The sequence below is a fragment of the Macrobrachium rosenbergii genome, chromosome 55, assembly GCF_040412425.1.
Source record: "Macrobrachium rosenbergii isolate ZJJX-2024 chromosome 55, ASM4041242v1, whole genome shotgun sequence".
Taxonomy (NCBI): Eukaryota; Metazoa; Arthropoda; class Malacostraca; order Decapoda; family Palaemonidae; genus Macrobrachium; species Macrobrachium rosenbergii.
The window spans coordinates 67,872,663-67,885,759 of NC_089795.1; the positions used below are offsets into that span (position 1 = coordinate 67,872,663).

At 39.5% G+C, this 13,097-nt stretch overlaps 1 protein-coding gene across 1 annotated transcript in view; it reads left to right on the top strand.

Annotated features, from left to right (window-relative positions):
- Positions 1-12,823, top strand: part of LOC136835374 (discoidin domain-containing receptor 2-like) — a 153,493-nt gene extending 140,670 nt beyond the window's left edge. The window contains exons 7-9 of the mRNA XM_067098834.1: positions 8,614-8,747; positions 9,357-9,567; positions 10,721-12,823. Of these exons, the coding sequence (XP_066954935.1) occupies positions 8,614-8,747; positions 9,357-9,567; positions 10,721-12,438 (2,063 nt within the window). The 3' untranslated portion in view covers positions 12,439-12,823. The remainder of the gene's footprint in view (positions 1-8,613; positions 8,748-9,356; positions 9,568-10,720) is intronic.
- The last annotated feature ends 274 nt before the right edge of the window (positions 12,824-13,097 follow it).

Here is a 13,097-nt window from a genome sequence, read left to right on the forward strand (position 1 = left end):
TAAACTCTGTATTCCAATTCCAATCATTCCAAGAAAAGATTAAAGGGTTCCATATCAGACGGAATCAGAAACAAATAGACTTCCTTCCTTTTAAAAGGATCAACGAACGATCTGAAACCTAACAAGACTTCTTTTTGAGAGGGATCTGATCTGATGAAGAGTCCCCTGTCAGAGAACAAAACCCGCGTTGTTTCTGTTTCTCGTTTTGGCGTCAATGAACTCCAATTGGGCTCGTTGTAGACCCAAAGCACAAACTTCCACTGATTTTAAAACGAAATTGACCCTGCATAGCAAGTAGCTCTACAACCTCCTTCTTGTTGTTATACTGTAACCCCGAGGATCGTGAGGCCGAAAACCTTCTGTACTGCTGTCAGTGTTACCAGTTCCCTGCGTGATTCGCCTCTTCCTCATACCCACTATTACCAATTTTATGCGTGGGTAGAGGGAAGGGGCCATTTTTCCGGTGACATCATCGCTGCTGACTACATTTGACGGACGGGGATGTAATGGACATCCTCAGAAATGAAGTTTGTTAAACAACAAATCCTTCCATCCCCGATGTCAATTTCTTCGCCTCCCAAGACTAGAGTACGCTCCGAGTCCTGGTGCCCCTCCCACCCCTCTTGGTCGTGTTCAGGTGACGGGCATGAAAATCGTTCCTGTGACATGGGCATCAACGTCTTAATTTCGTCCCGAAGAATATTCGATGCAAAATATCCCCGCTGCCTTTTCGGTGCGTGTCACGTGTGCGCTTGCGTGCGCTCGTGGCCAGGTGTAAATTGAGAATGCAAGGTGAAGAAAACTCCTTTATCATTCTTTCGCTAATGTTGATATTTTCAACATCTTTCCACTTTCTTCTCTTTTTCTCGTCTAATCTATTTTCTTGGGCGTTACCCCGTCACTGCCTTTCGTCTCGACTATTTGCTGATGCTATGCATCAAACAGTTTATTTGCAACGGATTTGTTAGGCAATATCCACCCGCATCACCTTGTGATATCTCAATAATTGCGGTTCGCTATGGATGAAATTTGATTTCTCCGTAGATACTTTCTTGCATTGTTCTTGCTTTGGTAAGGTGTCTTTTTTATTTATATTTTCTTGCAGAGAGCACTAATAGAATGAACTGCAGTAGTGCCGTTGGTGTTCGCCATTCCTTATATAGAAAACTAATTTCATGTTTTGCTCGATAACTCCACTGGCCTAAATTCCGCGCTGGACCGTTGCCCAGAAGGGAGTGCCTATATCGTATTACATTATTGTATTGTCTTTCCTTTCTGAGTATCACTAAGCTTTCTGGTGTTTCCCTTTTTCCAATCAAACTATTTTGGATTTCGGAACTTCCGGCATGTGAAAGTCTTGGCGTTTTAGCTGATCACCTGACTGGATATTTGGAACATGTCTTTTGGTCGAAATGAAACATCATTAATCGGACATTCCAAATGTTGTAGACTTCTAACGTAGAGAGAGAGAGAGAGAGAGAGAGAGAGAGAGAGAGAGAGAGAGAGAGAGAGAGAGAGAGAGAGAGAGAAGCTTTTCATTTTCAATAAATTTTACCAAATTTTATGTCTAAAGTGCAAGTAAAAGCAAAAAAAAAAAAAAAACAGAAAAAGATGTTCGACACCCTGAGGAGGAAACATGGCCTGGCTGTCCCACGGAAGCCTTGGATTAAGTGCAGCTTCAATGTTTAGCTCTATGCTAACAACCATGAAGGTCAAAGTTAGTCCGCAAGGGGCCGAGGAAGGATGTTGATGCTGGGATACGTCTCCTGTAAAGGTCTTCTGTTATTGTGTTCATGTTGTGTGTGTGTGTCTGTGTCTGTGTGTGTTTATTACTGCCTGGGTCATTTACTTTGTTTTATCAAGGTATACGTGGTGGTGTTATACTGTTGTAGCAGTCATTTGTAGCATCTATACTTTGATGAAATGCTTTCCCTCTCCCTCTCTCTCTCTCTCTCTCTATATATATATATATATATATATATATATATATATATATATATATATATATATATATATATATTAATCTATAATGTATGTGTTTGTGCGTGTGCGTGTATACATGTATGCGTAAGTATTAAATCCCTTTTGAGCACTTCGTTACCTCCGTATTCACCCTCTTAAGCAAATGACCATAAAAAGCACAAATCTGTCATTTAATTGTCAGTTACAATATGTATATATCGAACATAAAAGTGATTTAATGTTGACATTCATAATGGCGTGCGGGAGATCCTTCGTTAAAAAAGTTGCTTAAGGGCAACAGTGGTGAAGTGCAAAGGTGAGGTCGAACGGAATGACACAAAAGAAAGTTTCCTAGTTGGAATTGTGGTTACCGTTCTCTGTACACCGAGTCGGAGGGTAGGGGGTACCGAAGTGATCTTGGTTCGAGGCTCCTCAATGGTCTTGAAAAGCATTATCTATATAGACAGTATATATATATATATATATATATATATATATATATATATATATATATATATATATATATTATATATATAGACATGCATACACATACACAATATATACATATATGAATTATTTGGCGCATACACCACGCCATTTTTTAAACTCACAAACTTTAAGCTGCAAATGTCGTTTTATATCAAATTCACCCAACCTCGGAATAAACACCGTGGGGAAATTTATAAGTGATAAGCGACCCGTCACCAGGTGGACTCGAACCACCGAAGGCAAAACAAACCGTTTTGCCTTCAAGAAGAATGAAACGTTCATGGATGACTCCTGCTGATGTCGTATACCCTAAACTAAGCCATAACCGTGGAACGCAACTGTATCTGACCGATTTCCCCATCATGGAAACCGAATGTCATTTAAATTTCGTAGAAACCTTTTTGGATACTGAGGTGATTTTATAACAAGCAAAGCAACAAGTTTCACAGCATTTCTTTTGTTTCGTAAATGGACGAGTTTCTCTTTCCCCTTTTTCGGGTATTTTATTGTGATAATGTCACCCCGTAACTTCGTTTTAAGCAATCTCAGTGAAACAATTCAGTACTGAACCTTTCCTTTTTATTTTCTAAAAATGTGCTTCATTTATTAACGACATTGAGAAGTAATGCATAATTGGCATAGTTCTGCCAGTGGTATGTTCAGTCTTTAAAGCAAAACATTCGCTGGGACAGGATATCGAGACGGTCTTATGTGTTCCTGTAATATTTTCATAAATTTACTGGAAAGGTATTTGGGTCCTTGTGATTGTTGTATAGTTGTGGAGATTCTGCTTGAATATAGTGATGGAAATTCAGAATAGTTTAAATGGATGCTCTTGATAATACTGTAGTTATAACGATAATGGTTTTTAATGTTCAGGAAACGATTTTGTTTGTTGTTATATTTATTTAAAACTGTTGAGATGATGAAAGAATGTTCGGCGAACTGCCCCACTGTCCTGATGCGCTACATGTTAGGTTTCACCCTCGCAATCAACTGTTTTTAAGTTTTACAATTCAACGTCATTTATCTCGACTTCCTCCCTTTCTCCATTTACCTATTAGGTTTTTTTTCTTCGTATGCTTTAGGGTCTTACAACCATATTATGTTAACGACGGCATTGTCCATGAGGGGCCGTTCTATCGACAAAGGATTTTCCATTCTGATTCCGAGTCATCCCGCCTCTCCGTCTCCTTTCCCTTCTATAACAAAGACCGTTGCACACTTCACCGCAAGATAGATTGTTGTATCAGCGTAACAAGAAGCTCGTACTTGTTCCTGACCTTCATTGCATGTTGCCTGGTTATTTGCAAGTCGTCATTTTTCTCGCTCCCTCCTCGGGAAAGGGATGCAATCCGATTACATTATCTGGGCTACAAGATTGACTACGATGGTCCAGCCAGTAACTCTATACGCGCGATAAGATGGGAGCGTGTAATTTTCTGTGCTGAAGACGCAGGATGAGTGTTGGTGATTCAAGCAACGAAGTTACCCCTCGTTATGTTCGATTACCTGCTAGATTGCTGTTCGCGTAATTGCTTTCTGGTAATTTCTGTGTTTGAGAGGTTTGGATACGTATTCGGGGGCCGGGATTTATAGCCGGGTAGGAACTGTGGATGTGAAGTCATATCGTGAGAAAGGGCCATTAACTGAGATGAGAGAGAGAGAGAGAGAGAGAGAGAGAGAGAGAGAGAGAGAGAGAGAGAGAGAGGAGTGTTATTGTTACGTGATAGAAAATTTATGAGTGATGGGAAGAGGGAAATGCCCCAGTCCTTTTCACCTGACAACGAAAACTGCTGGTATTAAATCAAATACGAAGATTGGTTTACTCCTTCTCTCTCTCTCTCTCTCTCTCTCTCTCTCTCTCTTCCCAAAATAAAGCACTTGATGGGCACATGGTCTCTTTGCGTGATGAAAATGTCAAGGACCTCAGATTCAGAAGACTTTTCCGTTGAAACAAAGGAGGAAGCCTTATGAGAAAACGCTGCTAGATTATCGATATTTGTTCACTTTGTTGTGTGTGATTGTGTGTGCAATAAATTTTAGTGTTAGGTTATGGATTTTTAGAACGATACTGTGATTCTTACTTAATTCTTAGCTAAACAGTTTTTTTTTTTTTTTAACTAATTTTGAGTTGTTAAATTATTGATTGGGTTCGCACTGTTGAAACAGTAAGAAACTTAGTCATGACTGCCAAAATTTAAATGAAAATCCTTCCTCTTTTCTGGAGACAGTTTTTTTTTTTTTTTTTTAAATAGCTAATGCATGCAGAGTCGTTTTAAACATTAACATTTTAGTGATGGCGTCCATTTACAGAGCTGGACAAGCTTGAGCTATAGCCCTTAAAACTGTGTTAGAATTTCGTTCTTAATTATACAAGTATGCCAGGATGATTTGATGAATTGTGATTGTGATTAATACTTCCAGGATGAGTCTGATCTTAAAGTCGCTAGTCTTGTTTGCTAGACTGAGGATTGTCTTACCATTTCCCTAACGTCGTGAAGTTAGCCAGACAGGTATAATTACGCGTTTATTAATTTTTCTCTGTGCATGTACTAATTCATTCATTATTTATCTAGGTTATTTTTGTAAACACGACGGTAAATAAGAAGACTCCAGTTTAAGACTTTGGAGACGAAACGCCTACCAGAGAGAGAGAGAGAGAGAGAGAGAGAGAGAGAGAGAGAGAGAGAGAGAGAGAGAGAGAGAGGAAAAAATGGGGCCAGGAAAATTCTATTACCACTTCCTCATTTTTTCTTTCGTAAAGCCAACTCCTTCTCCTTACCATTCCTTCACTCCCTCCATTCCTCCCTCCCTCCCTCCCTCGTGCCGTCCCTTCGCATCAGGCCTTTTTTCCTTCACGCTCCCCAGTCAATAGGAGGGGAAAAAAGGCTCATTGTCACTTGGGCTTCAATATTCGGCACACGTATCCAGGTCCCGAAAAATTCTCCCCGCGCTGAAGTTTCTTTAGTTGCAACTAAGGGAGCCACATGAGAGAGAGAGAGAGAGAGAGAGAGAGAGAGAGAGAGAGAGAGAGAGAGAGGGAGAGGGAGATAGGGAGGGAAGGAAAAGGAGACAGACAAGCTGATGAGAGGGGGTTAAGGGAGAAAAGAACGAGGGAGAGCACTTATGGGCCCCACCGCTGCTTCTGTTGCTGCTAAAAGGGCCAGGTGCCAAACTTTAATTCCAGTCCTAGTGTGTATCGTCTTTTTTCGTATTTTTTCCTCACCGAAATTTCGCCAAGAAATCATCTCCATCCTTTGACTTCATTTCTCATACATATTTCACCTAATACCATTAGGGAGTAATGGAAATACCATGTTCTTGCCATTGTAGTATGACTTCTCTTCGTCATTCAAGAAAGTGTCTTTGCGAGCCGGTTATGCAGAAACCCTCTACGATGGTTGTCAGCACAGTCTCTGTACTGCTTCTTGCTATCTCTCATTCAAAGCTTAGTCCAACAACAGCTTTTTCTAAAAAAAAAAAAGCATAGTTTATTCTCAGTAAGCAGGTAGTGTCTCTCAAGTCATTCTGATTGACAGTACTCCATTCGGTAGCAGTTGAATGGTTGAAGTGTACTGTAGTGTTACTTCAGGCTCTTTAGGTACTTGAGTTTGCCTTCAGTTGATCTTCAGATCCCTTCCAGATCCTTCTTTGTAAAAATAAATCACCTTGCTGCCATTTACCATATAAATGAATTATATATATATACAGTATATATATATATATATATATATAATATATATATATGTATAGATATATATATATATATATATATATATATATATATATATATATATATATATATATATATATATATATATATATATATATATATATATACAGTATGGATCATGTGTGTGTCTGTGGAAAGTTCAAAACAGGAGCAAAGCGGGTGTTAGAAAATGTAGATGGGAGGATGGTATAATGCAAAACTGGGTCTGAGTCAAGTTTGTTGGGCTTCCATGGCTGTTTAGTATCTTCATGGAGTGATTCAAGAAGTCAGAGAATATGTGGACTGCAGAGTTACGGGATTAGGAAATGAGTCGAGTGGAGTGTAGAATATTTGAGGGTAGCAAATTAAACTACTGATTGCATATAGTTAAAACTGCAGAAACTAGCAAAGGCGTGTGGAAGTCTGGCAAGAGAGGTCAGTTGGGAGTAAATGTGGGCAAGATTAAGGTTATGAGGGTTAGTGGAAGCAAGGAGGATGAAACAGTGAATCTTAATATGGATGACTTTTACAGGTATTCGGGAATGGATGAGAGATGTGAGTTATAGAATAGGTAAAGCAAGGAAAGTATCAGGGCGCACGCAAATGAATGGGAAAAACCTGATTTTTCTGTGGATTGTTGACGCAACTCTGCTTTGTGGAAATGAAAAAGTTTTTTATGGAAATGGATTGTTTGCGTTTTCGTAGTGCACATGACATAAAAAAATGAAAGATTAATTAGGTTGGTGACAAGAGTGTATAATTCAGAAGTATTAGGAGAGAGGAGAGAGGAAGAGTTGGCTAGATGGTGTGAGAGGTTCTGGGAAGGAGGGACCTTTATGCATAGTAAGTGTGAGGTTGCATGCAAGATAAAAGTGAATTGTTCAGTATGTATGGGGCCATTCGAATAGCTGCTGATGAGCCTTTTGTGTAGGTGTGTGAAAATGCTAATGGTGTGAAAGTTTTCTGTGATAGGTTTCATCCTGAAATCAGCAGTTAAAGCACGAATGCGATATGTGACCCTTGTTTTGTTTTTCTTTAGAATCACCCCTATAAATTGGAACAGCTTATTGATAAATAAATAAAATATATTATATATATATATATATATATATATATATATATATATATATATATATATATATATATATATATTTTTCAATATATGCAGTAATATATACATGATGGTATACATACATTCATACTTATATATGCATAATGACATATATATATATATATATATATATATATATATATATATATATATATATATATATATGTATGTATGTATGTATGTATGTATGTATGTATATATATAAACTCTATTCACACAGAATTACGAGTCTTTGTCTATATTCTTGCATGTGTACTGTACATGCATCGTATGACGGCGCGTCATTTAGTTGTTTTTGTCTGCTAAAACGAAACCAGTTTGAATGCTAACAACTGCATAGCAAAGTTCTTTTGAATTGCTGTCGGTCCCAGTCCTCTGGACCAGCCATACAGCCCCCAATGTTTTGGAAGAGTGCGCCTGAACCTGAATAGGTCACTCCCGACTCGACTGGGATGAAATATATATTGCAACGGGAGCTGCGTTGTCAACTGCAGGTAGTCGAACTTATGCTATATATTCCGGCGACGACCTTTAACTCTCAGATCTGTAACTCCTCCTATTGTAGGCGTTGCCCTTTTATGTTATCAGGAGAAGTCGTCCTTACGTTTGAAAAAAGAGATTGGGATTTGAAATACAGTAGCGTCGAGAGGTAGATTAGGAAAATAATGGACGTTTTATTGGCATGGAGGTCTGTTGCACTCTGACTTTTGATAAGCCTTTTTGGCTGACTTCAGAAGTATCTGATGTTGGTCAAAGATTCTTGCTTAGTATTAATACGTAAAGGCAAAAATAGAGTTGCAAAGATTAGTAGCTTTACTCAAATATAAAATGCGCGGGAACGCAACCTTCAATAGCCGCATAAGTCTGCCTTTTTTCTAAAAAAAAACTTTCTTATATATATATATATATATATATATATATATATATATATATAAATATATATATATATATATATATATATATATATATATATATATATATATATATATATATATATATATATATATATATACTACATACATACATACAAGGAGTCGTATTTTGGCAAGAACATTATTAGTAGTTCTATTTGCTGCAGATTTTCTGGTTAAAGTCATTCTTTGAAGGAAATCAGTAGAATGCTTCCCAAATGTTTAATATAAAGAATCATTAAAAAAAGTGAAACAAGCATCGATTAACGGTCAAATTCTAGCTTAAACAGTCTAATAATGATTACGTAATGTTTCACACTATGGACGTGTTAGGAAGTTGTCAAGGTTTATACTTGCAAAATCTATTAGGTGCTATCAGAAAAGGCATGAATTATTTAAATATCTTTTCTTTCTCTCTACCTTAGGGTATGAGTGGGTAGGCTGGAAAAACGACTCACGCCAGAAGACGCCCGTCGAGATCACCTTCCAGTTCGACTCCATCAGGAATTTCTCTGCTGTCCATATCTACGCCAACAATTTCTTCACTAAGGACACTCAGGTACGGCCAGGGACTCTGTTATGGTTATCAGACATCTGTGTCTGTGGGGTTTTACTCAGACACAGTTAGGAAAATATTTTTATTTATTGAAGAATGTTATTTAGACTCTTGGTTACAATGGTTATTTTGAATATTAACTGTATTGATGTCTACGTCTTTGCAGTGAATTCAGACTATACCAGTTAACGTCTTATTTTTTTTTTTTAACTTGTAGAATTAAGCGTAAACTATTTGTCTTGCAATTATTCATTTATTCTGTAATAAACGAAAACCTGTAATTTTAGATTTTTAAATCGCTTAATTGAATACATGAGAAAATTTATATTCCAATACCAGACTCTCCTCTCTCTCTCTCTCTCTCTCTCTCTCTCTCATTTCTTCAGAAACAAACACATACCTGAATCAACAAAACCAAACAAACATTCTTACGATTAGCCCAAGAATCCGTAAGCGGTAAATAATGAAATGACAAGTCTATTCCCAGCCCTCTTTTGAACTGACATTTCTCACGATATTATTCATCTAACCTTTAAAGTTATTAACTTTTTCTCTTTCTTTTCTTTGCTGTCGCCTCGTCGCCGATGTCATTTCCTTCATCATCGCCGTCAGGTGTTCTCGCGCGCCCGCGTTCTCTTCAGCGTGGGCGGGGAACAGTTCACAGCGGCACCACCCATAGACTACGAGTACGTCGTGGACCGCATCTTCGAGAACGCCCGTAACGTCACCATCAAGTTGCATAACGCGGCTGCTAAGTACGTCAAGTTGCAACTCTACTTTGCGCTGCGATGGATCATGATTTCGGAAGTTGCCTTCGACTCCGGTGAGTTCAGAAGGGAACTTTTTCTCCGACGAGTGTTGGCTTCTGACTCATAAGTGAGATTCCCTTCACCTCCTCTCACTTCTTCCTAATGAACACCACAGTCTTTGGACGCTTGAATTTCAAGTCAGTGGCCTCTACGGGCTTGTTCCGTATGAATAAGTTTCACCTCCTGAATAATAATAATAATAATAATAATAATAATAATAATAATAATAATAATAGTCAATTTACTTATTATTCTAAGGTCCCAGATATAGTTTAAGTGGTTGATTGATTTATGGCTACTAAAACTGGCGCCACAACATCTTGGTTATTGACGTCGAGTTTAAGTGGAACGGCGCTGAACTATGTGTGTTTATGTGTGTGTGTGTGTGTGAGAGAGAGAGAGAGAGAGAGAGAGAGAGAGAGAGAGAGAGAGAGAGAGACGTGGTGGTGTGGGGCGCTTTGTAATTATGAGTGTGAATAGAAAAACACGGAGAAAGTGGCAGATGTGCCAGTATCGAATCATCTATTAATGACCTCACCTGTGAAAGACACTGATGCTTATCAGAGAGTCATTGGAGTCATTGGATGCCTTACAGAGGGACGTAGAACGAACGTGATATAACGCAGTTCTCATTAATTTTTCTTCCACCGCACGTGAGCCTATTACAATGTTTTCTACAACGACTTTTAAGGTCTCGGCGTCGAGAGCAAACTTTTTAATCTAAGAAACAGGGAAACAGAGAAATATCATTAGACTGAATTTATGACAGATGACTTAATTCTTTTGTTGTGAAATATTGAACTCATATATTGAGTCATTTGTAAAATAAGATTATTACATATCAATTTATTTCTCACCTATCGTCGAAAAATTAAGTTTACTAAGCAATCGTTACCCTGTATTTATAGTGATGGCTATGAAAATGTTGAAGAGGGATATACTACTTTGAAAATATTTTTTAAAAAATTAACTTTCTTAGGCAAAGATTATTTACTATTAGAGACTTGCGTACTCATTTTTCGTATTTCATGTTATCATGATTGAAAAATAGTACAACATCTTCCAAAAGATTTTTCATGATTTAATTTATTCTTAGTTATAATTATTCTTATCGAGTAAACCCGCTTCTGTAATATTGCTCATGTCTATTTTTTTTACCTCTTTCAGTTCCCTGCGGCTGCAACTTTACGGAGGAGGAGCCTGTAGTGGTGACTACGGAATCCTTCCAGGTGGTAACTGTCCCTCCAGACATTCAGGATCTGACCCCTGTTGTCCCTGCTCACGATACTTCCTCTGGGCTCCTAGTCGGCGGATTAGTCACAGTGGGCGTCATATTTTGCGTCGTGCCCGTGGCTCTCTGCGTCCTTTACTACCGAGTAAGACTCGCTAAGAAGACGAAGACCCCACCCTCGACCATTAATAGCGTCGACGCCAAGAAGGTTTCCATGAAAATGAAGGACCTTCACATCAACATGAACCTGACACCGACGTCTAATGGGTACTCGAGGGCCAAAGGGGAGTTGTATGGTCACGTTGCTATGGAAGAGGAAGCGGCTGCCATGTATCAAGAGCCATTCAAAGGGCCCCTCCATAACCCCGGATATTACACCTTAGGACGGAACGTCCCAGCCTCAGAGACACCCCTCAAGTGCCCCTTACCAGTCGATACTGATGACTCTGTCGATTACGCCGTACCCGATGTCAACATGACACCCCCTCCTCCCTTTTCTGAGGTGTATAGCCCCCCACCCCCAGTACCTTTGACAAGGCCTCCATCTACCCTTCCAACAGCCAGGTCACGTAAGGATTCGCCCCTTCCTCCTCCTGTACCTTCCATTCCACCTCCACCAGAACAGCAATATTACGCTGCCCCACAGCTTTGTTACGCCACGAATATCCAGGGAGTTACTGGGTCAGTGATCTATGCCGTCGCCGACACTTCCATTATTGGGAAGGAGAGATCAGTGGCGGAGGTTGGACGTCAGCGCATTCGCGTTCTTGAAACGCTGGGCGAAGGAATGCTGGGCATGGTGCAGCTGTGTGAGGTTGAAACACCAAATGGCGCTACTCAGATGGTAGCTATGAAGACCCTAAGGGCTGGTGCTAGTGATTCTGCAAAGAAGGATTTCAGGCAAGAGGCGAGGATTCTTAGTCGACTGGATGATGCTAACATCGTTCAGTTGGTGGGCATGGTCACTAGAACAGAACCCCTCTGCATGTTGCTGGAATATATGGAATATGGCGATTTGTACCAGTTTCTTAGAAGGCACAGAGGTGAAGGAACTGTCACGCCGGTCAGCTTCATAGCTCCTGAGGGGGAGGAGGATCCTGTTTTGAGCTACGGTGCTCTTATATACATTGCATCTCAAGTGGCGTCTGCCATGAAGTATCTCGAGTCACTGAAAATTGTTCACAGGGACTTGGCAACTCGAAACTGCCTCGTTGGAAGGCAGCTGACAATCAAGATTTCGGACTTCGGCATGAGCCGAGCCCTTTACTCGAACGACTACTACCGACTGAACGAAGACCGCGCCCTCTTGCCCATCCGATGGATGGCCTGGGAATCGATCCTGCAAGGGAGATTTTCGACAAAGAGCGACGTTTGGTCTTTCGGGGTGACGTTGTGGGAGATCCTTACGATGGCTCGCCAGCAACCTTATGACGAACTCAGCGACGAAGGAGTGTTGGAGAATATATCACACTGCTACCACGGCGATGGGTCAAATATGATGATGTTACCACATCCCCCTCTTTGCCCCAGAGAGATGTACAGCATGTTGACGGCCTGTTGGAGATGCAAAGATACAGAAAGACCTCCCTTCTGGGAAATACACATGTTCCTCCAACGGAAGAATCTTGGGTACTCGCTTGACTATCGGGAATAAAGAAATGCGGAAAAATGCATTTCTATGAGTAAAAAGCGAGCAGACCTCCGTTTTAGGGGGTCTATAGTGGATATATATGAATATGTAATTTAAGCGAAAACTGTGGCCAAATGATGCGTTAAAGGTGAGTTGTGTAATATTTTCTTTTGTTTCTTGGCAATACCAAATATTTACGGTTGATATAACATATGTTAACGGCACATGTATATTCTAACAGATCATTTTGATTAGTGTTATGCAGCTAATCTAACAAAGAGTGGTTGCTGACGAATCCTAAGTGAAAAAGGAACTGAGAAAAGTCACAAGTTTTCGATCTTGCTAAGCGACGGATTTTAGATGCCCCTATTCAACCATTTCGAAAACGTCTCATTATTCGAAAAGAAAATTGGACCTTTAAGATTTCAGACTGATGAACGATAAATATACTGTACAGAAAATTTTGAATTTTGGAGCTGGTAAGCTTGTATAAAAAGTTAAAAAAAAAGGTGGAAAACTATATTTTTCAAATAGAAATGGGAAGGAAAACCGAAATGTCGCCTGTTTGAGTGATTTTATTCAGTAATCAGATGATATTTATGTCTAAATTGCGTGACAGTGCTGATACACTGGACATGGCCAAGCACAAGACACTTGAAAATTTCCTTGCATTTTTGTGTGTG